The sequence below is a fragment of the Penicillium hordei genome, assembly GCF_028827395.1.
Source record: "Penicillium hordei strain IBT 12815 chromosome Unknown utg000001l_segment0_segment0, whole genome shotgun sequence".
In the NCBI taxonomy this organism is placed as follows: domain Eukaryota; kingdom Fungi; phylum Ascomycota; class Eurotiomycetes; order Eurotiales; family Aspergillaceae; genus Penicillium; species Penicillium hordei.
The window spans coordinates 7,577,088-7,605,026 of record NW_026623142.1 but is presented as its reverse complement, the minus strand read 5'-3'; the positions used below and the strand labels follow the sequence as shown (position 1 = coordinate 7,605,026).

Below are 27,939 nucleotides of genomic sequence, written 5' to 3'. Positions count from 1 at the left end.
AACGAGATCCTGTTTCATCCTTGGACCCCCCTGTTGTGGGGGATATACTAATTTTTTTAGTCCCGATCGTTGGAGAACACACGGAGTAGCCCTACCAGAGATCTTGAATGGATCCCGGGCTCTCCCGGGTTTCTGTATTCGGATCTGAACGTGAAGATCAGTTAGAAAGGTCAAATTGTCTCTTAACATAGGTATACATAGGTATTCTAGTTCATACAATCATTTCTAAATCGTCTTCAGCTGATGTATCTATTTTCGTATATCCATGTAATATATCTGAAGATATGACAGATCTACCACAAAAGTCATGAGACACAGGGATTTTGGGGTTTGAGTTAAATGAAGCCGACCAAACCTTCCAAGGACCCAGGATTGGGGATGTTCTCAAAAATGGGTCTATCAGTACTCAATCGGGCAATTTAGCCGTTGAACTCCAAATCGGCCGAGACCAGCCCTAAAAAAAGGTCCAGAAGTGTGGAGAATAGTCCTCGCAGGAATCGTACCAGGGCGTTCCTGAACTCTCAGTGGGAACCGGGCGATGCTCAGGGGTGTGGCTCTGGCATGTCTCAGGTATCGTAGTCCACTAAGAAGTTAGACCCCTGATATGACTGGACAAAGTACGGTGTATGTTGCACGTGGTTTGGTCTAGTCGATGCTGCGAAGAGAATTGTAGGGTTTTCCTAGACAAATGCTAATGAAAACCGGGTACGGAGTATAGTCCATCGATATAGTACAAAATGTATAGTCCACAAGGACAAAGTGATATACAATCGCTAGTGGCGCTAGCCAATATCTACGTCCTCAACTGTAGATGGTACGTCTTCAATGCCTCCTCGGTCATGGGGCTCGGGGCACCAACCATGGCATCATCGCCCCCCTTACCAGTTTTCGGGAAAGCGATCACATCACGTACGGATTCCTTACCGAGCATAACAGCGACAAGTCTGTCAAAGCCCAGCGCAAGACCCGCATGCGGCGGACAGCCAGAGCGGAGGGCATCGAGCAGATGCGAGAAGTCGGTCAACCGCTCAGCTGGCATTTTCAGAATATCACGGAAGATGAATTCTTGCACTGCTGCGTCGTGGATACGACGACTACCACCGCCAAGCTCGACGCCGTTCACGACGAGGTCGTAGTGGTCAGCTACCGCCTTGGTGGGGTCTGTGAGGAGGAGATCGACATCGGTGGGGGTCTTGGGTGCGGTAAAGGGGTGGTGTGTGGAGGAGAAGCCTGCGGCGCCGCCCTGACCTGGCTCTGAGTCTACGGAGGGAGAGAAGAGGGGGAAGTCGACGACCCAGAGGAAGTCGAATCCGGTCGCGGCGGGCTTGAAACCTGCTGAGACCGAGGCTGCGTGTAGTGCACGGCGTAGATCGCCAACGGGGGTTGAACCCCCGGAGAAAGGAGCACGGGGGCGTGCCTGCAGAACGATCAGGTCACCGTGGTCAGGGTCTAGTAGTTCCTCGACTTGCTCGGCGGCTTCGAAGCCGAAGGGCTGTAGTCCGCAAAGCGGCTGCTTGCCATTGTAGATGAAAACGCCTGGGCCGCCGTCTGGGTTATTGTTGAACGGCGCACCTGCCGGGGAGTCGAGGAACTCGGTGATGAACTTGTGGGTCTCAGCGGGATCGTTGTTATTTCCTTCAAGCTTGAAAGCCTCCACGATGGGATTAGTAAGGCCAGAAATCTTGCCGACTAGATCCACGGGGAGAACATGATCAAGTCGAATGATTTCCATTCCGTATCTCGTGTCCGGCTTGTCAGATCCATATTTGGCCATGACTTCCTGGTAGGGGACTTTGCGGAATGGGCCCTCCGGGGCAGGATCCTTCATCAATGATGACCAAAGTTGGCGAATGACCCCTTCCACGGTGCGCATGACGTCGTCGCCTGTCGCGAAAGACATCTCCATATCAAGCTGTAGATATCCAATTAGCTTATATCACCATCACCCAACCAAACAATAGAAGTCCATACCTGAGTAAACTCGGGCTGACGATCCGCACGCAAATCTTCATCCCGGAAGCAGCGCGCAAACTGATAATACCTTGGCAAACCACTAGCCATGAGAATCTGCTTATACTGCTGCGGGCTCTGCGGCAACGCATAAGCCAGCCCTTCCCTCCGTGTAGGCACAATGAACTCCCGTGCGCCTTCCGGGGTAGACTTGAACAGCAGCGGAGTCTCAATCTCTACGAACGGCGGACGACACTGCTCCAGCTCTTTTTTGCAAATATTGTGAGCGCGGGCACGGAAGCGCAGTGCTTCACGCAGCTCCGCATCCGAGCGCAGCTGGAGGTAACGTTGCTCAGGTGGGAAGACCGTTTCAGGTGTCATGATTAAGTCCTTGGGGAAGTCGTTGAGCGGGTGAATTTCTTCCAATGCGAGCTCCCATTGGTCTTGGGCTGGTGTATTCTCCCCCTCTGATGGCTTGGTCTTTTTCTTTTGAACTGTCCCGCGCACAGCCACGGGGCTGTTTGCGTTCACGGTCTTTAGCTGCTCGAAGGCATCGTTCTTGGCGAATGCTACAACTTGTAGGCTGTGTTGTAGGGTGGGATCGGATAGGCGCACGAAGGAAAGTTTCTTGGACAGATCTGCGCGGTTTCCAAGGTATCCATGTAGCACTACTTCTGTGTTTGGCTCAGCCTGTGTGAAGAACGTTTCGAAGTCGTGGGTGGCAGGTGGGAAGTCCACTGTAGAGCATCATGTGTTAGCCACAGCCATCTCAAACTATGGGAAAGTCAAGCTTTTCCGCAGAGTCTATCCACATACCAGCCCGCTTGTACGCTTCCAGAAAAGCAGGAAGCTGTTTAGGAGGCTCCCCCTGTCGCAAGCAAGCCCGAGCATGGAACTGCCGCGGAGTCTGAACGGGCATATAACATTGTCTCGGCGAAGCAACGGATCGACCGCGCAGAAGATTCGAGATTTCGATGTAGCTAGATCTCAACCGCAAAGAGCGGAGCTGCACGGCAGCAATTGGCATATTTCAATTGTCGCGAATGCAATTGCAGCCAAACCAGAAGAAAGCGAGTCATGCCCGGACAATCTGACCATTAGAACCGGCAGAAAACCACCCCGCCCTAGAAGCGGACTAGCGCCCGCAGAAATAAAAAGCGCGGGATTTTTCGCTCGGCTGCTTTTCTTTTCTTCTTCATCCTTCCAAGTTTTATACTTGTGAGTATTCTTGTTCCCTGGCCCCTTTCAAAGGGGAATTACCATTTTTGACCATTGTACTGACTGTTTCCCAGAATGATGAAAGCCTAGTGTGTTATATATGAGACAGTCTCTTCCCTCTGAGACGTGCGGCTCTCTCTCTTCGGAGGGCTTAAGGGCTGTACGAATCGAGGGCAGGGTATGTGATATATGCGTTCGGCATACCAACCTTGTTTACATGACGGACGCGATGAAGGCATCTCTGATCCTATTCACAAGACTTGAAGGTGTAACTGTTGGCTTTGGGCCATAGTTTAGGGGCTTCCCTCGAAGCTGGGATAGATGAATGTTGGACGGGTGTTGGCACCGATACCTTTGTGTCCAAGGTTCTCTCTTTCGGCTCTTATATTCGCATCTAGCTAGCTATACTTTGGCCTCAGGGACTTGTTCCTATGTCGGTCTCTTCTCGGCAGTAGGATTATAGAAGAGTCAATTTCATCACAGGCATAGTCGCCTGCGTCGCTGTCGGCTCTCTATAACCTCACTGATGAGAAGACACCGGACATGAGCAAATACCAGGGGCTTGATTAAAATATCAAATTTAGTACGCAGGACTTCCTCGCATGTATCTTCGTGTTTAACTATAGCTATCTCTAAAAGGGCCACCTGGATTCGTATGTTTATTTGAAAACAGCTCTTCATGCAAGTGAATTTCGAATCGCAACAATGAATTTTGATATGCATGCTGATTTTTCCCAGCTTCAAGTAATCTATATAGAACAAAAAATAACCAAAACAAAATATAGTCCCCTAATCGCGTATATCATCTTTTTGAACGCTTTTTCACGCAAAGATCATCTTCTCCAACACCTCCTTCTCTCCACTATTCTCAACAAGATTTTTGAAAACACCACCCTCAATCCCCATAAGATCCCTAGGTGTACCAAACTCAGCCGCCTTTCCAGCATCCATGACAAGAATACGATCGAAGTCCGCAATGGTGCTAAGCCGGTGCGCAATGACGAGCAGCGTGGTAGCATTTCGTCCGAATTCCGCACGGATAGACGTCTGAATCAACGCGTCGGTCTCCATATCAACAGCCGAGGTCGCCTCGTCTAGGACCATAATCTTGGGTCGCGAGACGATAGCACGGGCAAGACAGAGAAGCTGGCGCTGACCCTGGGAGAGGTTAAGGCCGCCTTCGGAGATAGTCGAGGACAGAGAGGTGAAAGCGTTAGAATTCGTCTTCTGTGCCGTCGGTGGTGTCGTGGCGCCCGTTTCACTGGGCTGGCGGGGCGTAGCAGTGCGCGATGTGAGGGTGAGCTCGTCGTCGTCGGCCTCGGAGATGAGGTGCACACGTGCTAGCGCATCGTATAGCTCTGTGTCGCTGTATTCGTCGAACGGGTCCAGATTCGATCGCACACTACCGGAGAATAGCACTGGGTCTTGCGGAATGATGGCAAGTCGGCTACGGAGGTCGTGTAGTTTGATCGTGGAGACGTCGATTCCGTCAATGAAGATTTGGCCAGAGCGTGCTTCCAGGAATCGGAAGAGTGCAAGTGTCAAAGAGGACTTGCCTGCTCCTGTGCGTCCAACCACACCCACGCGCTGGTTCTTCTCAACTGAGAAGCTGAGCCCGTTCAATACAGGTGGGAGATCTGGTGCGTAGCCCACCACGAGATCGTGAACTTCGAGATGGCCCTCTGTAGGCCAGGCCGCCGGTGCGTCGGCTCCTCCTTGGTTCTCCATCTCGATGTTGGAATACTCGATGACACGCTCTGTGGCATTCATGTTTAATTCAATGTTGGCGTATTGCCGTAGTGCCATTGTGATCGCACTGTTATACTGCAACGCAAAGCTGAGAGCGAAACCAGCAAGCGAAGCGCTGATACCCGGTAGATAGACCACGAGCCCAGCAGTGATAGTTGAGAACGTAGCGCCCACGATGCCCATGCGGAATGAGAGCCAGCGGTTGAACACCCACAGGGTCCACCATGCTTGCGCATGGCGATTGATCTTGCCGTACATGATTTCGACATAGGTACCTGGTTTGCTGAAGGCACGAATGGTGATCAACCCAGCAAGACTAGAGCCGAACTGCTCAAACACAGGACTTTTGGCAGTGCTCTCGAGACGTTTTATTTGACGGGCACCTGCAAGATAGGATAGGGCCAGTTTTACACAAATTAGCAGCAGGACCATGCCGAGCAAGATCACCGTCCAGTCGACAAGCATTCCTGCAATCATAATTGCAAGGACATCTAGGATCTTGCTCACGAAGAAGCCGATGTCGTATCCGATTCGTGAATCGATTGAGTGGAAGTCGGCTGTAAAGCGGTTGAGAATCCGTCCCAATGGGACGGTGTCCAGCCACCGGAGTGGCGCGCGGAGGATAGTATAGATCAAGCCATTGAACAGGTTCCGGGAGGCTCGGACTGATGCCGAAAGAATGCAGTAATAACGGACTGTTCCTATTATGCAGGCAGTGACCGAGATCGCAACATAGATTCCGAGGTACATAAAGAGGTCGTCGTGTTGTTGGACCGGTGCAGTCGGCTGCATGGTATGCTGCAATAGGACACTGTATTGCTCAGGATGAGCCTGAGTATTGGACGCTGAACGTGTCCAAATGTTGATCCACCAAGACTGATAAATAAGGATTAGTTAAACAAATACACCTGTTTTGTGATTTTATGCACTTACCCGTCCAACCAAGAGAGACGAATACGTTAGGTAGACCGCGAGCGTCAACAACCAATAGCCCAAGGAGCCACCCTTATTCAAGAAAGCAAGGTAAACAGATAGTTGCACAGAACCGATTTCCCGTTTCTCGTCTTCAACGAACTTCTTCGGTGTAGACGTCTCTGGTGTAGCAGCAACCCCACTTCCGTTGGGAGCTTGGCCATTTGCAGCCGTGCTCGGTCTTCTGTGGGATGTATTCGAGATCACCTTCTGGAGGGTTGTCTCCTCATCATTGAGGAATTCACAGTCTTCTGCATCTGCTGCAAGATCGGCTTGTTCAGCAGCTTGTTCCTCGCGAAGGATATCCTCTAGATGGTGTGATTCCCTCAGATCATCAATGGTACCTGCATATTTAATACGACCATTCTCCAACAGCACGGAGTACTCTGTGCGAGGAAGGCACAGTGCGACATGGTGAGTGACCAAAATGCGGGTTCGGTTCTGACCAAGTTCACCAGTAAGGGCGTTCTCAAAGACGTGACGACCTGTGTGGGCATCGAGGGCGCTGAAGATGTCATCCATGACAAGTATGCCAGCCCTGGAGTATAATGCACGGGCGAAGGATATACGCCAGCGTTGGCCACCGCTCAGATTGACACCATTGGCACCAATATCGGTCAAATCGCCGTCTGGCAGCATGTCGAAATCCTTTGCCAGGGCGCAAGCAAAGATGACTTTTTGGTAGCGCTCTGGGTCGTCCGGTAGTCCAAAGAGAACGTTCGCTTTGATCGTAGCATTTTCGATCCAGGGCATCTGCGCAACATAGGCGATGGCCGAGTCGATAATCCAATTTGCCTTTGTCGCAAGGTGATCAAATCGGTCTATAATGGGAAGTGGAACGGGTACCTTGATCGTTCCGGAGAGAACATCACATTCACCTAGGATCGACGAGAGAAGCAGGCTCTTTCCAGAGCCAGTTCTGCCCGATACCACACTTAGACTTTTGGTCGGGAATTTCAAGGTCATGTCACGCAGAATGAAACGATCCTCCGAAGCTTCGATATCTTCCTCCTCTGCGGGCCATGCAACGGAGGCGTGTTCAAACGCGATATAATCAGCAGGGACAGTATTGACAATATTTTCGGAGGTAGCCAAAAATTTGTCGATACGGTCCGAACTTACCTTCGCCTCCAGACCCATCGATGTGAGCTCTGGGATGATAGCAAGCGACGCTTCGAGAGAACTGAAGATTGCCATAGCCGTGAAAGCGATAGAAGGTGACAAAGTACCGTTAAGGATGGCATATGTAGTCAACGAAACGGCAGATAAGCCGACAGGACCGAGAACCCAGATCGCAAGCAGGCCAATATCAGCTACAAAGGAAGCCCACAATGCGCCAAGTTCGGTCTCTCGAGTCTCCCGGACGCGGTTCTGCCATTGCTCCTCCAAGGCCGAGAATTTTATCTGCCGAATTCCCTGCAGCACTTCGGTAACGATCGCCAGTTTCTGGTCACGGAATTTCATCAGTCGGTCCTGGGCATTCGAATATTTCTTAGCTGCGTAAATATTCAGTGGTGTTACAAGAAGAGAGACTGAAAGACCGGCGAAGGCACTGGGCCAGCCGAGGATTTGGACCAGAAACGCGGCACCGATAATGATTCGGAAGATCGCCTGCGGGATAATGTAGTTGAAAGCGGCAAAGTCGGAAACACGTCGAGCATCCACGGCCACGTGGTTGATAATACTCTGGCGACTTTTCTTCAATGCATCCTCGTCATCATCGTCGGCCTCCCCGGATCCTTTGCTGGAACTATCGGATCCATCTGTCGTTTTGGACTTCTTTGTATATTTCACGTCCTTCCGACGCATGGCTTTGGCAAAAATGACTGCTGACAGCTCTGCGAAGATCGGAACTCCAAGTTTAGAGTAGACCACCCAGAACAGCCATGACTCGACGGTCGAGGCAAGAAACAACAGACCACCCAGAGCCAGGACCCAAACATACGATGCTCCGACATTCCAGTCCGGAGTACCGCGCAGTTCGAGTGTTTTCAAAATCTGAAATAGGGCGACCTGGGGTCCAAAGCTCAGAAAGCAGATCAGCAGACTAAGTATGGTCTGGGCGATCAGTGGCCCCAAATGCGCAAAGACAATCGCTAGCCACAATTTCCGGTTCTGCCGGGCAATTTCGAATTTCTCACGGAGAAAATCAGCCCGCTTCGATGCTGTAAGCTTGGGAATATCCTCGAGATCCATGGCCTTGTGCTCCACGGCGTAGTTTAGCAACCCATTGGCCCAGCTGAAAGTGAACCGACTGAGTAGGGAGACTGAAAGTTCCCGCTCAACCAGCTTATCTTCATGGTAAACATCTGGACGACGTGGTATCAGAACACAAAACACAGCGCGAAGAGCAGCGCTAGCAATTTGTGCCAATTGCAGCCTGACCCCAACTTGTCCATGGGGAAGTCCGAGTTGAGAGATTGCCAAAATACCCACTTCCATGCTCGGAACTACAGTGGCAATGATACTACCCCAGAAAGCGAAGTGGCCGAGAACATATCGGCTTGTCGGTCGGGGCTCGGTGAAGAAAGCAATAGCTTGAATGGTGAGCAGAGTCTAAAATAAACAAGAATTGGCCATTAGTTTGATTCAAATCGAATGGTTTTGTGTTATTTTGTGTTCTTGGTCGGGTTTTCTACATACCCATACTCCGAACTGCAGCCAGATCAATGGCGTGGAATTTGCAATGGTAAGCTTCAATGTCGCAAGAACAGCCAATGCGAGCGTCACCAGAAACCCGGCGATGGAGAACAGGGCGATGAGGACTCTTTGCCATTTATCAGAGAAAGCTTGGAGGGATTCCTCTGTCGCTTCTCCATCTTCGTCGCTGTAAACATCTTTGGCTAATTGGATGGGCTCGTAATCACGAGCTTTGAGGGAAATGCGGTGGGCAATACTCTTAATAGCAGGTATACTATCCAGAGCAACTAGCGACAAGGCTAGATAACTAGATGTCGCCAAGTATGCCATTTTTTTTTTTCGGACGCCAAAAAAAAAAAAAAAAGAAAGACAAAAAAAGACAAAAAAAAAAGGAGAGACAAAAGGAAATATCAAGGCGTTATCAGTGACTATAACGAATACGCTGTATGTTAGCGCGAGCTATCGTGACATTGAGCGGGGAACAAGAAGGGAATAGACCGATCTTAGACCGCCAGTGACTCAGAATACCAATACCTTTTCATAATACTCTATGAGTATTAACTGTCAGATCAATTTCCCCCTAGGGCTGTGCATTGAGTCACACGCACTATATTGTGCACTGCTCGTGTTCAATGACTGAACTTCTTAGTGGCTGCATATTCCTCTTGCAACAGGCTAACTCCGAACTCTCCGAGCCCCCACAAGGTTGGGGGTATTGCGTCTTCTAATGGTCATGTGCGGAATAGCATATCTATACTCACTAACCAGAGTTAGGACAATCATTAAACATTCAACTCGGATTCAAGGAGAATTCACCATTCCCCACTTGTATAGCTTGTATCCATCTAATATCCTCCTAATGCAGGACGGGCCTCCACCCGCGTCTCGGCACAAACTCTTCCACGGCTTCATCATTCAAGACATCACGCCCCAATCGTGCAGTGATAACGCTTCGCTCAGAATCTGGGCCGTGCACGTAGAACGGCTCGAATCCCTGTCCGAGTTTGGGAATCCACGTTTTTTTCCTGCCTTTTTCTTTCAACTCCCTTGGATTTACCGTCGGTTCAAATCCAGAGGATTCCCGGTCTAGACTAAGATACCACCGCCGTTGGTGGATCGAGCCGATCGTGTTGCTGGACCCCGGGTAGGCATTGTTTCTTTGGATTTCCATGTCGGCGGTGTAGGTATCGTCTGCATGTGCCTTAGTCGGGCTATTCTGAGGTGTTAGATCCACTCTCAAATTTTGTTTGTTTGGTGGCGGCGAAGGTGATCCGGAGTCCGAGGTAAACCGCGCTTGTGGCGCCCTTGGCCGAGATTGGCGACGCCGTTTGGGGCCTTGTCGGATTGGCCTCGCAAAATCGGTGGTTTTGTCCATCCGTAGAATAATAGTGTAGTCTTTTGGCAAACGGGTTCCATGTAGTCGGAGTCGGATTTTGCGCTTGGTGTTTCGGCGTTAGAGAACCCCTTTTTCTCCACGTTGTACAGGGATATACCTACATTCTGAAAAGCTTCTCGCAACTTCGCACTATCTGGGACTGGCTCCGATAAAACATGACTATCTACGGAGACCTCTGATCGAGAGTCGTCGGTCTCCGGGCCAGATGGGTCCATTTGGTAAGGTAGAATTTCATATTCTCCAGTATCCCAGATAATCAGGCTCCCCGTTTGGTGGGAAGCTGTTTCAATGAGATGATTCTGTAAAGGTGTAAGTAATCGATATCATACCATCTCATCCCAGATTATAAACCCACCCACAAACAATGGATCCGAGTTTCAGTTGCATTCCGGTTCACTCGTTGGCTATTCGGATCCCCAGGCATCCCATACATAACCGACCAACTCACAGAGCTGGTCTCCGAGAACTGGAGACGGAGGTCATAATGGGGTCCTGCGATGGGATGGTCATGTTGATGGATGACGAAATGGCGTCCTTCTGGTTGCTCGTTGCGTCTGTACAATTCCATCCATTCCTTGATAGGCAGATGCGGTAATGGATGTGTTGGAAGAGGGCGAACACATTCTTTGAGCTTTGCTGAAATTGTACTCAGGTGGTCGGTCACTTTAACCTGACCTGCTTCGATAGCAGCGAGGCTGGATAAAGTGTTTAGTTGTGATGCATTCAGTAGAGTAGCGTCTCCTTCTCCATCCTTGCCCCTTTTGGTGGATAATCTCTTTTGTGGTGGAGAGATAGGCGCATTTAAGCTTAAGAGATTTGGGCGCTGGTCATTTAGCGGAAGTTCGTTTCTTAGCTCATGCTCCGGGCTGGATTCTAGGCTGCATGCGCGTTTCATGATTGGGGCACCTGGGTTAACGTGTGTCGCAGCCGGGATCAAGCGAGAGTTACACGAATGACATGCATCATTGATATTATTAGATTCATGTACTACCTGCATGACATTTACAAACGGAGCTTGAGGTGATGTCCCCGGGATCGCAGCTTACTAACAAGCTTGACTTCCAAACTTGGAAGTTTTGGCAGAGCCAACGACGTGAAAATAATTAGGATGGAAAACGCCAATCAGTCACCGGCCAATTATATATCTATAGAATCAGAGGACTATGAGATCGATGGCAAATTTGACAGCTTCTCTACATCCGAAGTACTCGGAGGCTAGGGTGGTGGCTGACTTTCCCTTATATATAATCTCATCGGGTGGCTATTTTAGCCTCATTGTAAAATACAGCCTGGGTGGAAAAAAAAAAGTACCATCGGGAAGAAAGGATACAGTGACCTCCGCCTAAATATTTTACGCCAAAAGCAAAAATGAGCTGGAGTCAGCCGTTATACAACCGTACTTCCGCTGCTTGTCCGCGGAATGGAGTAGAGACAGATGCACTATCGGAAGGGCATGTGAGATGAACTAAAACCACTACCAACAAAGTTATACCATAGTGCTCGCTCCTGTGCCGATAAAACATATGAGACTAACATCCGACTTCTCCCTCAAGTAACCTTAATTGTGAGAATTGATAATGGGGTTAACAGCCACACTCTGCGGATTGTGGAAGACATCTTTCGTATCAACAAGAGTCTTGATACTTTGGAGCCGCCCAAGATTCGATCCCCAGTAGGCCACCTGACCATTTTCAAGATAAGGATCAACATATCCCGGATAGGAACGTAAAGGCCCAGGTGGTCGATGTTGAATCACAACTTGATGCAAGCGATCGAGGAACCTCCTGGGAATGAATGCAGGAGGCTCAAAGCCGACAACAGCATAGGATTGCATCCACATGACAGCGTCACGGTGCACATAGGCCGTGGCATTCATAGGAACATCGTTGGTTGCGCCACCTTCCAAGTCAAAAATAACCCACCAGTTCTCACTGCCTTTCGGCGCCGTGTCGAGGTACGTGAATAAGGCGACTAGCCCCTGCTCAGTGAATAATTCGTCGACTGTGAATGACAAAGACTTGGAGTAGAACGAAGTGAGCAAAGCTCCACCGATTGAGACCAGGTAATTCTCAGCCGCGTGGGCTAGTAAGGCTAGCCAGTTCGTGATGTATGCCACATTGCCCTTGTTGTGGATTGGGAGGCTGTTTTCCTGCTCAAATTCTTCAAACTCCTCTCTGGTTCCGAAGAAGCTGCCCGTGATCATAATACCCTCCTGGAAGATTGTGAGCTCGGTGGAATAATCCCGCGTAATATTAGGCTTTGCAATAATGGACTGCCAAGCTTGGAAGAGTTTAACTTTGTCAAGTACATCTCCTTGACTGAAAGTATACGTATATTGCACAGCGCCCTTGGGAATTTCCTGCGTGCGGACTTTGAACTCAGTGACGATACCAAAGCTGGCGGCCGCACCCTTGATAGCCCAGAAAATGTCCTGGTTCTGGGTATCCGACGCTGTCACAATGCTGGAATTGGCCAGGACTACTTCAGCCTCCAGCACATGATCCAACGCAGTTCCCCATTGTCGTGACATGAGACCGAGACCACCAATGGTGAAATGACCACCAACTCCGACTTGTGGACAAGATCCATGTGACATCGCTCTACCACCTGCGTTCAGAAGGCGGTCTTGGAGATCACCCAGGTTTGTACCGGCCCCAATTGTAGCGATATGGGTGTGCGGATCCATGGAGAAGTTCTGGAAACCTTTTAGGTCGACGACAACGTGACCATCGGCTCCTCCCAGACCTACCATAGTGCAGTTGGTTTAGCAAAGTTACATAATGATTTGGATATAGAATGTACTTTCATACCATAGTTGCCATAGCTGTGACCTCCACTGTAAGCTTGCACCCGGTAGTTTCTTTCAACGGCACAACGCACAATTTCAGCAACCTGGCTCGTAGTATTCGGATAGGTGATTACCGCGGGATGGACAGGAATGGCCAGGTTATAGGATGGCAAGGTCCGGAATTCATATGAAAGATCTCCCCGAAAGGTCGCCATAGTAGGGTTTCCTCCCACGGCAGCCATGAAGCACTCACGGCCGGCGATGCTGGATGTGTTTCCCATTTTAGATGAGAATGAAAATTGAAGACTACTCCCAAGATGGTCAGGTAAAGCGGATGCAAGGGAGAAGATCTGTAATGGCCGGTGGGACATATAGAAGGGGTGGGATCGCGACTGCTTCACGAGACGGAGAACCGCGGCCAAGTTTTCTGCTCACTCCGACGTCTCATTTTCTCGGTGTGACAGTTGTTACATATGCCACGGTTGTCACATCCTTTGCTAGTACTCAGGGGGTCTTCTGATTATTTGAGGATCTTCGTCTAGACATAGTTACTCGACTTGGCTGTCATGCTACTGCATGAAGGGACTCTGGAGTAACACGGCGAATTAATACATCGGAGCGCTTGAGATGACGAAATTGAGAGCAAATGTTCGAATATAATAGTCAACCAATCAGTTCATAATGGCCCAGGTGAATACCGAGAGATGCCGAAAGAAACTGCTCGGGGACCACTATAACTATAACGGCGACGTGAATGGTCCCCGATCCGGAAATTCCTTGTCATCCAATATGGAAACCCTAATTCGACTCCTTTGTTTCTTTACTTCTTTGCTTCCTTTTTTTTCAAACATCGAACACGAGAGAGTCGCCGGTTATTGTTTTTTTCCCAACTTCCTTGGCATTTTATACCCCATACCATCCATCCCCAGACTGCACTTCCCGCAATGACATCAGGAAGAAAACCTTAATACCAAAGACAATCGCCAGAGCATCACCATCATGTTCACCCCAATTCATACCACGCTGGGCGCGCTATTACTATTCCACGGCTCATCCGGCCTACTCATACACAACGGCGCCATATTCGGTATATCCTCTCTCCTATCCGGGTGCGCTTTCAACCCGAGTCGTGACAATGTGCCCATCATCGCGGGTTTAGTATCCAGTATTGTACCGGTGTACTTGCTGGCACCATCACTGATCCCGGACTATTCTGCGCCGCCACATTCATGGGCTTCTGCTGCAGCAACGTTGGGAGTGGGCTTCCTATTAGGGTGGGGAACCAAGGTGAGGAGTATCGGTTATAATTGGCGAACGAGGAACAGGTTGACTAAGTGAAGTAGAACGGTCGAGGCTGTACCTCGGGACATATGCTGTGTGGCATTTCGCGTCTCTCACCCCGCTCGCTGATTGCAACCGCCATCTTCTTCACAACTGCATTGCTCACGGCGAACTTTGTTGAGGGCGGATCTAATATCCCGTCTTGCGGTACGACCCCGTGCTATACACCAATGTATCCATCTGGGCCGGAGTTCGGCTTCATGGCTGGTGCAGTGCTGCTGGCGGCTGTCATGAACTTCATGGTTGTCCCGCAGAAGGTCCATCGGTCGGAGGAATCTAGGGTTGTCTATTCTTATGTGACAGGGTTGGAGTTTGGTCTGGGCCTTTTGATATCTGGAATGGCGGATCCAGCCAAGGTGCTCGGGTTCTTTGCCTTCTTGACTGAGCCATCCCGGTTTGATCCATCGCTGGCGCTGATAATTCTGTTTGGAATTGGACCGTCGCTGTTCACTTTCCTGGCTCAGAAACCAGGCCAAGCGGTTGAAAAGGGAAAGCCTATTGCGAAGCCTACCCTTGCCGAGAACTGGCGACTCCCAACGGCCACGGTGAGCGACATAGATTGGCGCTTTGTTGCGGGTGCTGCGACGTTTGGACTAGCCTGGGGACTGAGAGGGGTCTGCCCGGGGCCTGCAATTTTGCGAACAGTCCTACAGCCGACTTGGGGACTGATCACGATGGGCGGTTACATGCTGGGCAACCTCATTTAAAGGGAATGGGATATGGAAATTATAGACATTTAATTCTTCATTAGCTTCGTTGAACTTTGGCGTCTTTTCGGGGGAATAGAGTCGAAATCGGTGCGTGATTATGCAAGAAAAGAAAAGAAAAGAAAAGATGGAAGTCCGAAGATCTCAGGAGCTGCGTCCGAGACCAGATTAGCAATGCCACAGAATATGTACATAGTCGGTTGAACTGAGAATAGATGCCATAGGCCCGCGAATAAATGCATTGGGTATATAACAGGGAAAAAGACTAGACAGGGGACTGAAAATGTAGAGAGGTGAGTAAACGGAAGAATGGCTTGCTTACAACTCAGTCTTCCTGTCCATGCGGAGCGCTTCTAATTCAGCAGATTTGTCGTTACTGCGTGGACTGGGAGTAGATTGATGGTCAAAGTAGCCTTCCAACTCCATCCACTCCGCAACAAAGGCAGTAACTAGCATGCTCCAGTCCTCGACGGTATCCAAATCTAAATGTTCACCGTCATCGTCGAGTGTATGCCAAACAGGAGGGAATCCCTTGAAGGGGGCAAAATCAATGAGATGCAGGATCTCAACCCCCTTCGCGAGGAAAGGAAGGTGATCATCCTGGATGCCACCCATAGGCGACAGATTGTGTCCGTCCTTTTCGGTATCAACGAACCATTGATTAGCCGAGGCAGACTTGAACTGCTTCAATGACTTGAACCGTTTTTCAAGAGCGCCCAAGCTTTGATAAGCCCAGTGTGTGGTCTCGTAATAAGATTGAACTGTCGGGGATTTCGAGCCCAGCAGATCCAAAAGGACAAACAAAGATATCGATGACAAGGGACCCTTGAATTCTGACATCGCGGGGTAGACTTGGTCATCCCAATGTGTAGCCAGAGCACGAGCTCCATAGAGGGAATCGGTCTCAGTCCAGTCCTTAAAGGCCTCTTCGCCATCTAAAAATATAACCTGGAGACCCCGCTCTTCTTCGAGGTAGGTATGTAGTCCTTGCTCCTGCAGCGCGGACCATTTCTTCTCTAGCGCGGCGTCGATGCTGCGCATGGCATGCATAATCATCGCACATGGTGCAGCACTGTCGATGCCTCCGATGAAGCCTTCCGGTTCTATCTTGCTGTCATAATGGGCGACAAGAGTGAGCCGGCCAACGTCGCCAACCGAGGCCCAAGAAGGATCGCGAGTAGCGATGAAGTTTCGGAAAGGTACCTCCTTCCCCTTGGATAGTGGTGTTTTGGCTGTGGAGTTCTGAACCTCAATAGTCCATCTGGGCAATGTGTTTCGAAAAAAGTCGGCAAAGTGATTGAGCACCGCGGTGGAACCGGGGGTGCCAGGGACGCGGGTCCTTAGTATAGGTGACAACAGAGCGCCATTGTGAATGTCGAAGTCGTTATTGGGCCGCAGGAGTCCGGTCAATGTCTTATCTGATATTTCCTCGTATGCTTCTACACATGCTAGAAGCATTACAAGAAGGCATAGCCAAAGTGACACAATGCCAGGTGGCATGCGATAAGCCGGAGACATGGCGTTAAAGGAAAGCTCGCGCTAACGGGTCACGACCTGCATCAAAGCAACGATAAGATGAATTCAAGCCTAATTTAGCTAGGTAATCAACGATATTATATGGTATGATATCAAAGGAGAATGTGTCAAAAACCTGGCAAGGGTCAGCACATCCAGCAATCTAAACAGAGCGGAAGCCAAGGCGGTCACCTTTTTTGCCGCGCGATCGGCGTCGACGCCGATTTACTGGGGAGATCAATCAACATCCAAATCCCAAGCCAACTACATTACACACGCACAATGCGACTACAGATTTTACTTCACCCTCAATTACGCACAACTCTACCAGAATGTGCCCAGCGCAGTCTTCGTAGGAACGTCTGGGTTCGCTTCAAGTCGCAGATCCCTCGGCCGTCGCAGAAGCATCTTTCACCATTACCAAAATCGAAGGAAACCCCCCCAGCTACACGTTCTCCAGTCACAAGAAACCTCACACCACCAAAGACAACCACTAGGACAGGTAATATGAACCCTCCCCACTGCTATTAAGCGCATTTGCTGAGCTATAGTTGCAGGGCCACCAGAACGAATCTTGGTCTATTATGGAGGGACGGGCAGAGCTATCTTTCTAGGGACGCTGCGAATCACCACAGTGCTTCTATTTGGTGCAGCATGTCTAATCGTTGCGCCAGCATGCTCCGTGGCTGATGATTACCCCTGGTACAGCACACCTGCGGGTAAGCCAACTTGGACATTACACCGCCTGAGCGTTTATGCTAATTTTGCTTTAGTGATTGCTGCTGGCGCCCTCCCAATGCTATTCGTCTCGTATACTGCTGCCCCATATGTGAACTTTATTCATTTGGCACTGCCTGCCTTCGCGAGGAAGTCGCGGGAAGCCGCTGTCCAGTACGCAAAAGACCTGCCTCCAACGGCAGTGCTATATCTCACCAGCATGCGATTCAATACCATTCCCCGACAAACGACTGTCCGTCTTGGAGATCTCGTTCCCTTCAAAGACGCGTTGCGGCCCGTCACATTCCAGAATCTGAATCCGTCACCGCAACGATGGTGGCAGGGAAGAGCTCCCACCCAGTTCTATACTGGAACCCACAGCAAACCGGGGAGACAGACATCGGCTTTCTTCCCTGAATTGTGGAATGGAATTTATCAGCAGATTCAAAAGGCCAAGTCACAGCCTCATTGATCTCTGCAATTTTATGGCTGGTTCCATTGATGGTCTGGCGCCCAATTCTCTCAGTGATTTATCGACGGAGCCTAATCTCAGTCACTTTAATCGAAGGTAGCTATGAATTAATAACTGGATCTGTCATGTGTATTTCATATCCATTTACCCCAGGCTCTTGGGCCTTCGTCACAGTAAACAATATGAGGTCCCAGCCGCAATTAACTTGTATGGATTGTGTTAACGCAAAGAATTCAGTTGCTACCAATTTGTTTTCTTATGCTCCAGGGTGAAATAAAGCCTGTTCATATGGCCTCAGATCTCACTTAGCTCTCATCTTGGGCATATCTGAACCAAAGACTCCCCCAGGGACCATATACTCTCTTACTATTAACCGTGATGGGACGTTTGAATGCAATTAAATACCTGTCAGTCGTAATGTGGCCGAAGTTCCTTTCCGACATCCAGATTGACATCCTACGCTGAGAGATTCACTTCAACGCGCGTTCTGGAAAACAGTTTAACCCGTTTCAGATCGACGCCGCTTGCTATTTCATTTACTATTTCCACCTGCCGTGGAATCTCCTTCTTCTTCCTCGTACATCCGTTACTTGAAGTTCAAAATCAGTTTGAAACTCGACCTTAACCACCAAATTTCTATCCAATCCCACCAACCTGATCCGAAATGTCTTCTCCGGCGAAGCCGACCCTGTTTCCCGGCATTTCCGCCACTGAGACCAGGCTTTTGGTCCTGGCCAATGTCTGCCTGAAGAATGATAAGGTATGTTATCCGGTCCCAAGTTCTCACAGTGTAATTACGTTGCTAAAATATGGGACCATAAAGATCGACTACGACAAGCTTGCTTCGAATGCTGGCCTCAAGGCCTCGTCTGCTCATACGCTCTTTCGCAATGCGAAGCGCAAGCTAGACAAGCTGTACGCCGATGACAATGCTAATGCGGATGGTGCCAGTGCCACCATGTCGCCCGAGGATACTTCTTCCAAGCGCGGAAAGGCCAATACGAAGGCGCCTCGCACTCTCAAGTCTCCCAAGACCCCCAAGTCGGCCAAGGCCACCAAGGACGATAAGGCCGCTATTAAGTCCGAGGGAACCGACGACCAGGATGTCTCCGTCAAGCTCGAGTTTAGTCCTCTCTCTGCTGATTTCGATTTCGCCGCCAACCTCGCTGAGGATACTACCCGCAAGGCTGCTGTTGCCGCCGCTGAGCCTGTCACTGAAACCGCTGCTGCTGAGTCTCTCACTGAGCCCGCCACTACCGCTGATGCAATCAAGCTTCAGACCGAGAAAGAGCAGGCAAACGTCAAGGCCGATGAGGACATCAACGCCGAGCTTGAACTGGCTGTGAACCTGCAACTTCCTGAGTCCCCACTGTCCGCTGACGACGACGGCGCCTACAAGCAGGAAAAGGCCCAGGAGAACGACCAGCACAAGAATTAATTCTCAGCTTATGAACACTCAGGCACGAGGTAGAACGGATTTGAGAACTCGTACTTTTTACCAGATTTTCACATGGTTATGAGAAGAATATGGGGATGCTATCAAGGGGAATTGTGAATGCTCTTAATAACAAAAAAAAAAAAAGTATCTACTGGGTTTCATCTCAAACCAGTGATAAAGCATTCAAATGAAAAACAATGGATATTGTGTTTGCTGCTCTAACTACGTATCTAACATTTTAAGTATATCTGGGATAACATGCATATGCAGTCAACCGTTGACCCGCGGAGGGCCCCTGAATGTTGCGTCACTTGGACGTTTCTTGGACGTTATTTGGACATTAATCGGACGTCAGTTAGATATTACTTAGGTTAGACGTTCGTAAGGGTCGTAGCATATCTGAGTAGAGTCTAAACAAGCTATAATACAGGTCTTGTGTGGTAGGAGAGTGGCTGTTGTGTACCGCTAGGTTTAAAACGTGTATCATACATAGTTCGGGTTGTGACTGACTATCTGATTGGACGTGACTTTAACGTTATTTGGATGTTATGTAGGCACTTGGCTTAGACGTTACTTAAGCGTTAGTTAGGTTGGACATTAGTTGTATATACTAGCGGGTTAAGTATACAGCATGGGGCTACCTATGATCCTACAAACGGCCGGCTGCAAAGGGGTTCCTGAGGTGTCGATTTATTGATATCAGTATCTAACCCTACATACAAGGATGTACCTACCGAAGCTAGCCGATTACAGGCCACCCCAACCCACGATATGCATTGAATTAAGACTCTATTTCGCATCTAAATACTAATAATCAAATACGAATGAAGGTAGGATGTTACGTAGTATCGAGGATATATTAAGAATTTTGATGCTCTGGAGGTAACTTGGAAGTAAGACATGATAATTTCGTATGTGTTAGCCAGGAATACGCTCAGAACCTTACAGAAGGTGTATCGCTTTATAGTACCTGTAAACTGCTTTATGGAGGACCGGCAATTGCTTCCCTATAGACAGACCGGGAACAAGGTCAACAGAGGCTGGGATCTTATACGATCTTTGGAGTGAGTAGGTCGAATTAAGTACAATTTGTAGAGGGAACACAGGCTACAGAGCAAATAGTCCCTCGTACCTCCTGTAGGCTGATATAAAGTAATACTTGTGGGTGACTGACGAATGGAACAAACTGCTTGTACTAGATATTGGCTCTAGATTTCATGGAAAGCAGTTTTCTAAGCGCTACAGATTAGATACGACAAGACTCACTACGGCGAGATTCGCCCACTGGGGGATTAACCCATTTAGAAGTATAGAATCGATTGAGAGGACAGGAAATGGGCTTATCTGATGCCAACGAGCTAGAAGTGTTGGTTTTGTCAACATGATGCATTGTGGTGGCTGTTTGGAACGTGAATTGTTCATGTGCATCGGTTCCCAAGTAGGATGCTATTTATACACTGACTTCTCAGGTCCCCTTCCTCGATTCCTTCCCCATCAACAGTCATCTGCCTTTCTGAATTTAATATCTACAAGACTCGCTTCTACAATCTCCTATTCAGCCTTCTATCACTATCTAACATCACAAACAACAACCATGTCTCACTTACAGAAACAAGAGAAGACCTCTGACCCGGCGAAGTCCGTAGGACTCACTCCAAGCCAGACAGAGCACCTTCTGATGGGATATCTATGCATGGAAAAGCCCAAGGTAAGTGGAAGAGTGTGTTTGTTAATCTCCGCGATATTTGAGCTCATGGCGAGTCTTCTTGGCAGGTTGACTGGAAGAAGCTTGGGGAGCTTTGCAACGTTACGCCTTCCTCTGCTAGAACTGTCTTCACCAAGGGTCGACGATGCCTTGAGAGATGGGAGGAGAACAGGGGCGCCCGCGCGGTTATCAAGGAAGCTGAGGAACCCGAGGAACTCGAAGAAGTTGAAGAAGCCGAGGAGCATGAGGGCGATAATGAGAATTCTGATGGGGCTGTGGAGGCTGCACACGCTGAGGATACTGAGCATTAGGATGGAATGAGATCTTTCAGTGGTTAGATCAATTCCACTGGTCAACTTTGCAGATTTAACCTAGGATTGATGTTCTAAGGACCCTACATGTTGTGTTGAAGCTCAATCATCAGGTACGGCTTCATTTGCAGTGCATCACACAGAATCTGAAGATCCATGATTCAAACGATAAAAGAAATTCTAATATTAGGCTAGCTCAAGGGACATAATGTAGATGGTAGTCTTCGAGTCCCATACAACAGTTTCTTATTTCCACAAAGTGCACGTAACTTTGTTTGCTCTTCACACAACAGATCGTGCTCTGTAACATCATTTACTACAACCCATATCCAGTGCCTTTGCACACCCCAATAAACCCACACTTCATCAAAAAGAACGAGCCCATCCATTGACAAACACACTGTCACATAGGATATCAACTGACACGATGTCGACCACCCCATCTCCCAAAAAGTCTGGGATTTTGGGTGATTTCACAGCCGGTGAAATAAAGCTCATTATGGCCAGTGTCCTGTGCATGGGTGGAAAAGTACGCACACTCTCTGTACCAGCCTCCGAACCATGACTCAAACTGACCGTGTCTACAATTTAGCTTGATACCGAAAAACTCGGAAAGCTGAGCAATATGAAGAGAAAATCAGCAGGCAGCCGGTTTCCCTCCATTAAGCGCAAGCTGGAAAAGATGTTTGAGGATCAGCTGGACAACCTAGACGACGACCAGACCAACTCGAATGCCAAGGGAAAGTCTCCAGCCAACAGCCGCGCGAAGAAGCGTCGGGACAAAGCTGTTGACCCGCAGCTTGAGCCCAAACATGACATCAAGACCGAGGCTGAATCTGAAGAGGATACCAAGGATACTGTGAAAGTTGAGATTGTGGTTGAATCGGGAGAGAGCACCGACAGTCTGGTGAAGGTCAAGGCCGATACCGATGCCCATATCAAAATCAAGCCGGAGCCTATTGACTAAGTGGTCTTGTCGTCAATGCAGTTTCTCCTGGACTTTCTATGGGATCTGAGATAACTAAGAAATTGATTTGACCGGAGGTACATGACAGAAAGAGTGTTTATCAAGTGTACCTAGTTCGCCCTCTCATATGGAATGGCCACGGATGTTTGCCCAACAATGAAAACCCATTGCACAACTTGATATAGTCACCGGCAAATGTAAATGTGCGTAGACGTTGTCTAGTGTGAACTTGTGGTATAAATTGCCCTTGCTTTCCCTTTATCCTCCATATTCCTTCTACACACTCCCTTCTTCTGTATTTCCCGGTTTGGTTCTTGTTCGTCCAGTTAACAAGGAATAAGGCTATCATGAACACATCATGTTTTATCACTCTAGAGTCCTGAACCCTGCATGGACGGGTCTGTCAGGGTGTGATGTCAAGTTCCTAGCTCTTGCAGACTTTTGCTATGCCACACAGGTTGTTACCTACATACTCTGAATGTTAACTTGTACCTGCTAAACAGCCTTCAGAAAATTGACAGCAATAAACTGGCACGTCTTGCAAGTGTAAAACCCGCATGTGCTCGAAATAGATTCAGAAACGACAAGCGAAACCTACTCAGGTTATGTGCTGCTAATTCACTGATCATGGCGACTCTAGCACAACAGCCATTCCCTGATGTTCTCAAAACGGCCCTCGATGACCAACCAAAAAATCTCCCAAAACACAAGAAATTGCCCAACGAGTCTGATGGAAGAAGCACAGCGGAGTCTTCTGAGTCAGAGATCGACGAAGCTCGATCAAAGGACCGTCGCCAGAACGCTAAGCGCAAAGACTATACCAAACGCAAGGGAGTAGGCAAGCGCATGTCTCTGGACAGCCCAAGTGAGAATATCGAGGACAGCGAGGTCGAAGGCGACGAGTCTTCTCTGGTGAACTTCAACCCTGCAAGCAAGACCCAACGCCGGAACTAGAAACAAAAAGCTACGAAACGCAACAGACACAACAAGCACTCTCCAAGTCATGGAGTGAGAAGGGAAGAGACAGTCCTTTATATGCAGGCATCAAGCCCGTACCCTCCCGCGCAAGCTACCAGAACATCGAGCGCAACCGGGTGTGAAGCGTGGCAGAAACCAATACGCGGACCAGGATGACTCCAAAGAAGAAAGTGCCGATGAGTGACCCGGCGAAGACATGAGCGCTGCTTCTTCCCGCACAAGCCATGGCAGAGCTAAGTGCAAGCGACTTGGAGACCTCGGTGAACTGGCTGATACTTCGTGCAACGATAGTGACATGGAGGAAGTCGAACGCCGACCTGCTCGAGCATATACCAAGTCCGCTTCGGTCAAGGCCAGATCCCAGACTGTGAATCACAAGGAGCTTGATGAGATCAATGAACTCGCTGAGTCACCGGATAAAGATGTCGTTGGGGGAGCTATGAATGGTCTTCCTCTAGAAGGGGATGCACCAAAGATAAGTGGCCGCACCGCGAAGACCACGAAAGAAAAGCATGATGAAAGGGCTGACTCCATGCATGAGAACGAGAAACCCGAGGAGCTCGACGAAACTCATGTCTGATGTTGATTGATTGGAGGTATCGTGTTTGCTAGAAGAAGAAGAAGAGGGAATATACATGCAGGTATGGATTATGATCAAATTGCTGGGTTGTTCGACTGCGTGTTGGTGGCAATGGTTCTGTTTTGTTGTGTTTTGTTCAGCTGGCAGATTCGAAGGACAAGAAAGAAAAGAAATCTGAGAAACCAAAACCGAAGAAGCAATGGCATTGGTCACCGAGTTTGATAGTTGGATTCAATGATGGATTTTAGGTTGATTTGAAATGAAAAACATGTTTTGCTAAGGAGATGAATACATAGTAATAGGAATAGGAGACTAGATAACCGAACAGATCCAAAGACGCCCTTTGAACCAAGATATAAAATAAAAAAAACAGAATGAAATCTGACACGAACGGCCAGTTGAAATGAAAGACACAAAGATCATAGACCCACATTATGATGAACGGAAAAAAGAACGAAATACCACCGAACAGATATCTCAAACACTAAAGCGCCTCAATTGCCTTCATCAAGACATCCAAGCCACGATCCGAGACATCGCCTGAATTCGAGTCTTCCTCTGTGACAGTGTCACGCAAGGCCCAGGCCACATCACTCCACCAGCCCAGACCGACGTAGCCACCGCCCTTACGACGCTCCAGACTCTCCTTAAGCCTGCTAGTGTGCTCCCACTGTTTGGCAGCATTCTCCGCACATTCGATGACCTTATTTGGAATCCCGCACATGGATGCGCAATGCATACCGAAACTACCTTCTGCGACACCCTTCTCAAGCTTGTACAGGAATGTGATACGGCGCTCGACGTCGTCGACATGGATAGCCATGCGCTTGGGTGCGATCTCGGGATGGTTTTCGAACTCCGCAGCAAGCGAGTGGTAGTGGGTGGCAAAGAAGCCCAAGGCTCCGATATGGGTAGCGATGTGATGAAGCACGGCTTGGGCCACGGCGACACCGTCGTAAGAGCTAGTTCCACGGCCGAGTTCGTCAAGAATAACGAGTGAGCGTGGGGTAGCCTCGGAAAGAATCTTCTTTGTCTCGGACAGCTCCACGAAGAATGTTGACTGGGCGGCGAAGATGTTGTCGTTTGCACCGAGTCGAGACATGATACGGTCGACTGGGGTCAGTCGGGCTGACTGGCAGGGAAGGTAGCAACCGATTTGGGCCATGATCACAGCAACACAGGTCTATACTTGTTAGTAAAATGATTAAAGCAAAGGGGAGGAGCAGGTGAACACACCATTCGGAGAACTGTGGACTTTCCGGCAGCATTAGCACCGGTCAGCAAGTCAATGCTAGCATGTTTGCCACCAAGCTGGATATCATTGGGAATAAAGTCCTCGACAGATGAAAGAAGACAAGGGTGACGGAGCTCTTCAAACTCCAAGACACTTCGCTCATCCTCCACAAACACAGGTCGGCAACTCGGATGGCCGATGGCACTAGAAGCCTTAGCCAGACTGATTAGGCAGTCGAGTTGCGATACAATTCTAACAGCCGCCAGCCATGTGCTGTAATGCTCATCGAACCGGGCGTGGAAGCGTCCAGCAACTTCCTTAACGATCTGACTATGAGTTTCTTGGGCCTCTTGCAACTTGCGAATGAGGCTACGAAGCTCGGGGAAGTAGTACCGCTTGACCTGCTTGGTCGCAGACATCTGGTTCCAATCCTTTGGAATGTTTTTCACCTTGATTGGAACCTCGAGTTGGTAGATTTCCTTGCCGTTATCCCGGTAGCAGATAGCAGACGACCCCAAATCCCGGCGAGCTTTCTTCAGCATGGTGTCGAGGTCCCGGTGGAGTTGCTCAATGATCTCTTGGGAGTTATCGAAGTCTTCTTCGACACCGGACTCTGGAACAAGAATTCCACTCTCCTTAGCCTTTGGACGATCGAATGCGGTCTTCCAGTATCCCAGCAGAGAGGCAAGATCAGGCATCGCGGTTGTCAATTGACCAATAATGCTATCGCCTGAGCCGGTGTCACTTTCTTTGAGCAGACCCATGATATAATCGATCTGTTCGAATCCTTCCAAGACACGTACAAAGTCTTGAGCTTTGCAGTTGCCAGCGTGGATACGAGAAATCAGTCGTTCGAGATCCGGCATCTTTGTCAACTGGGAGGAAAACTGGTCCCGGGCAGTGGGATCGGCGTTGAGTGAATCAACTGCATCCAATCTTGCGTTGATTTTCTTTGAATCGATTAATGGGTGGCATACCCACTGCTTGAACATGCGCTTGCCGAAGGGCGTGATGCATCGGTTGAGCAACTGGAATAGAGTGCCCTCAGACCCGCCATCGAAAGAATTGGCGAAGATCTCCATGTTGATCAGGGTTTGGCCATCCAGTACAAGACTTGTAGCCTTCTTGATAGGATCGTACCACGTAAAGTTGCCAATGGTGATCAAGTCCCGCTCAATCTTCAGCATTCGCAGATATTGAACCAAAGCACCGAATGCACACATCAGTAACTCTTTCTCGCGCGCTTGACGCAGGGTCTCAGGCCAGGCCGTGAGATTGTCATCGTCCACCGAGACGAAGTACTCGCTTGCCTCGAGCTCGCGAATTGTGATATCGGATTCCCAAAACTCCTTACCAGGCTTCATGAAATTCCAGATAGTGGTGGGTGCGGTGTTATTTTTTAGAATGCGCATGGCCTTTTGTGAAACGCAAGATTTCTCCAGCAGCAACTCCCGAGGACGGGTCTGCGCGACAAAAGTCTCGAATTTGGTCATGTCAACATCGTCCACAAACTCAGACAAGAAGAATTGACCTGTAGCAGTGTCGACAAAGGCAATGCCGAACGCGGGATGCTCGTCCACAATCGCTTCCTTTATCGCAACACAGTATGTGGACATATCATCCTGAAGCATGGAGCCCTCGACCAGTGTACCCGCAGTAAGGACACATGCAAGCTCTCGCTTGATGATTTTGTCTTCTTTGGTGGGCTTCTTGCCCTCTCTCTCACGCATTTCTTTACCCAGTGCGGATTCGGATTGGTCCACACGGGCAATCTTGAAGCCCTTGGCCACAAATTGGTTCGCCCAGTGATCTAAGCTCATCTCAGGAACACCAACCATGCGCATGTTCACTCTGTCCGTGAGCTTGAGATCGAAAAGTTGGTGACCAATGGTGGCATCGTTCTCATAGAGCTCATAGAACTTGCCCTTCTTGAAGAAAACCACAGTATCCCAGAATTTCTGCTTGATTTCCCAGTATTGCTTCTCGAAAGGCGAGAATCTGGACCATGCGAGCGGAGGGATGTAGATAGTTCGGGGATCGTAGTCAGGGTGGCCTTTGGGGTTGCCATCTATGTCCTTGAGATTAGCAAGCCACGAATAGCGCTGCTCAGGCTCCTTGATGTGGGCCTTTTCTTTTTTCGCGCTGGACGGTGTCTTGGAAGACGCCACGGCAGCTCTTTCTTTCCGAGGTTCTGTGTTCTCCGGATCAAACGCCCATTTCTTCGCGGTTCCAGCTGAACCTTCTCCCTCTGGGATATCGAGATCGATGTCATCGACGGGTGGAGGAGGAGCAGGGACGGACGAAGACTTGGAAGTAGGCTTGCGTGCCGATTGTGTGGATGGTCGTTTCCGCTTGTTGGAAGATGCGGCTATCTCTTCATCGGAGTCATCTGCAACGACAAAATCGTCCATTTCTATATCCGGGTTAGTCGTGTGCCAGCAAAATCAACTAGCAACAGAAATCCATACCATCATCCGAGTATCCTCCATCTCCTGCCTCATTGAACTCATCTTCACTTTCCGGCTCAGTTCGTCTTCTCTTAGCTTCACGGCCGGAGACACGGTCCTTGCGGTTAGGGCGGAAGATAACCTCGTCGTCGTCCTCGCCCTCGGAGTCAGACTCCTTGTAGCTGACCTTCTTTTTTCCCTGGTCAAACAAGTCAGCGGAATAGATCAATTGAGCAATAAAGTATTACACGTACCCGACGCGAAGGCGACATCGTGGAATCCTGCTGCGCCTCTTTGGTGGTCTAAGGAGAGAAGAGTTCAGTCAGAGTGAAGGAACAAACAAACAGGAGATATCAGATTAATATACCTTTAAAACACTGCCATTATCCTCTTCCTCCTCCGGCAATGGAAGATCGCTGCTTGGTACAGGACTCAAATCCTGCGCAAAGCTTGAGAAGCTTCGCTTTTGTTCCTTCGGTGTGGGCTTGACAGCGCTCTCACTATGCTTCTCGGAGGCTCTCTGTGCGGGGGACGAGGCGGGTTCTCGCGTCCGATTATTTGATGGAGTCGCTGGCGAGGACTTTTGGAAGAAACCAAGAATTGACTTCTGGCTTCGCATGTTCTGGGTGCTGGGAGTTGTGCGCTTGAGCGCGGGGGATGACGCGGCGGACGGAGATGAGGCCGATGGTTTGGCCATATTTTTTTTATAGAATAAAAGCAATTCAGACTAAATGGCAATATACTCTCAACTCAACATGGTGATTAGGGGAGTTGTAAGGGAATCGGGGACAGGGTGGAGATAAGGCGCGGGTCG

General features: G+C 49.3%; 13 protein-coding genes across 13 annotated transcripts; 7 read left to right on the top strand and 6 right to left on the bottom strand.

Annotated features, from left to right (window-relative positions):
• Positions 1–793: 793 nt before the first annotated feature.
• N7537_002877 (aspartate--tRNA ligase MSD1) lies at positions 794–2,977 on the bottom strand (the record flags this gene model as incomplete). The annotated part of the gene is made up of 3 exons (XM_056893935.1): positions 794–1,912; positions 1,972–2,687; positions 2,767–2,977. The coding sequence occupies 3 exons, from the start codon at positions 2,975–2,977 to the stop codon at positions 794–796; spliced, it is 2,046 nt and encodes a 681-aa protein (XP_056758930.1).
• Positions 2,978–3,990: 1,013 nt separating this feature from the next.
• N7537_002876 (putative ABC bile acid transporter) lies at positions 3,991–8,859 on the bottom strand (the record flags this gene model as incomplete). The annotated part of the gene is made up of 3 exons (XM_056893934.1): positions 3,991–5,793; positions 5,851–8,445; positions 8,533–8,859. 3 exons carry the CDS (start codon positions 8,857–8,859, stop codon positions 3,991–3,993), a joined length of 4,725 nt encoding a protein of 1,574 aa, XP_056758929.1.
• Positions 8,860–9,385: 526 nt separating this feature from the next.
• N7537_002875 (uncharacterized protein) lies at positions 9,386–10,820 on the bottom strand (the record flags this gene model as incomplete). The annotated part of the gene is made up of 3 exons (XM_056893933.1): positions 9,386–9,967; positions 10,027–10,224; positions 10,281–10,820. The coding sequence occupies 3 exons, from the start codon at positions 10,818–10,820 to the stop codon at positions 9,386–9,388; spliced, it is 1,320 nt and encodes a 439-aa protein (XP_056758928.1).
• A 663-nt stretch (positions 10,821–11,483) lies between these two features.
• N7537_002874 (FAD-binding oxidoreductase) lies at positions 11,484–12,994 on the bottom strand (the record flags this gene model as incomplete). Its single annotated transcript, XM_056893932.1, has 2 exons — positions 11,484–12,670; positions 12,736–12,994. 2 exons carry the CDS (start codon positions 12,992–12,994, stop codon positions 11,484–11,486), a joined length of 1,446 nt encoding a protein of 481 aa, XP_056758927.1.
• A 718-nt stretch (positions 12,995–13,712) lies between these two features.
• N7537_002873 (YeeE/YedE family protein) lies at positions 13,713–14,761 on the top strand (the record flags this gene model as incomplete). The annotated part of the gene is made up of 2 exons (XM_056893931.1): positions 13,713–14,000; positions 14,057–14,761. The coding sequence occupies 2 exons, from the start codon at positions 13,713–13,715 to the stop codon at positions 14,759–14,761; spliced, it is 993 nt and encodes a 330-aa protein (XP_056758926.1).
• Positions 14,762–15,079: 318 nt separating this feature from the next.
• N7537_002872 (glutaminyl-peptide cyclotransferase family protein) lies at positions 15,080–16,279 on the bottom strand (the record flags this gene model as incomplete). The annotated part of the gene is made up of 1 exon (XM_056893930.1): positions 15,080–16,279. The coding sequence occupies one exon, from the start codon at positions 16,277–16,279 to the stop codon at positions 15,080–15,082; it is 1,200 nt and encodes a 399-aa protein (XP_056758925.1).
• Positions 16,280–16,558: 279 nt separating this feature from the next.
• N7537_002871 (uncharacterized protein) lies at positions 16,559–17,465 on the top strand (the record flags this gene model as incomplete). The annotated part of the gene is made up of 3 exons (XM_056893929.1): positions 16,559–16,778; positions 16,834–16,995; positions 17,050–17,465. 3 exons carry the CDS (start codon positions 16,559–16,561, stop codon positions 17,463–17,465), a joined length of 798 nt encoding a protein of 265 aa, XP_056758924.1.
• A 664-nt stretch (positions 17,466–18,129) lies between these two features.
• N7537_002870 (putative histone h1.3.) lies at positions 18,130–18,903 on the top strand (the record flags this gene model as incomplete). The annotated part of the gene is made up of 2 exons (XM_056893928.1): positions 18,130–18,225; positions 18,289–18,903. The coding sequence occupies 2 exons, from the start codon at positions 18,130–18,132 to the stop codon at positions 18,901–18,903; spliced, it is 711 nt and encodes a 236-aa protein (XP_056758923.1).
• Positions 18,904–20,497: 1,594 nt separating this feature from the next.
• N7537_002869 (uncharacterized protein) lies at positions 20,498–20,919 on the top strand (the record flags this gene model as incomplete). The annotated part of the gene is made up of 2 exons (XM_056893927.1): positions 20,498–20,611; positions 20,677–20,919. The coding sequence occupies 2 exons, from the start codon at positions 20,498–20,500 to the stop codon at positions 20,917–20,919; spliced, it is 357 nt and encodes a 118-aa protein (XP_056758922.1).
• A 427-nt stretch (positions 20,920–21,346) lies between these two features.
• N7537_002868 (uncharacterized protein) lies at positions 21,347–21,886 on the top strand (the record flags this gene model as incomplete). The annotated part of the gene is made up of 2 exons (XM_056893926.1): positions 21,347–21,448; positions 21,512–21,886. The coding sequence occupies 2 exons, from the start codon at positions 21,347–21,349 to the stop codon at positions 21,884–21,886; spliced, it is 477 nt and encodes a 158-aa protein (XP_056758921.1).
• A 627-nt stretch (positions 21,887–22,513) lies between these two features.
• N7537_002867 (uncharacterized protein) lies at positions 22,514–22,840 on the top strand (the record flags this gene model as incomplete). The annotated part of the gene is made up of 1 exon (XM_056893925.1): positions 22,514–22,840. The coding sequence occupies one exon, from the start codon at positions 22,514–22,516 to the stop codon at positions 22,838–22,840; it is 327 nt and encodes a 108-aa protein (XP_056758920.1).
• Positions 22,841–23,060: 220 nt separating this feature from the next.
• Positions 23,061–23,444, top strand: N7537_002866 (uncharacterized protein; the record flags this gene model as incomplete). Its single annotated transcript, XM_056893924.1, has 1 exon — positions 23,061–23,444. The coding sequence occupies one exon, from the start codon at positions 23,061–23,063 to the stop codon at positions 23,442–23,444; it is 384 nt and encodes a 127-aa protein (XP_056758919.1).
• A 484-nt stretch (positions 23,445–23,928) lies between these two features.
• Positions 23,929–27,822, bottom strand: N7537_002865 (mismatch repair ATPase MSH6; the record flags this gene model as incomplete). The annotated part of the gene is made up of 5 exons (XM_056893923.1): positions 23,929–24,627; positions 24,681–27,091; positions 27,147–27,324; positions 27,380–27,427; positions 27,493–27,822. 5 exons carry the CDS (start codon positions 27,820–27,822, stop codon positions 23,929–23,931), a joined length of 3,666 nt encoding a protein of 1,221 aa, XP_056758918.1.
• Between the last annotated feature and the right edge of the window lie 117 nt (positions 27,823–27,939).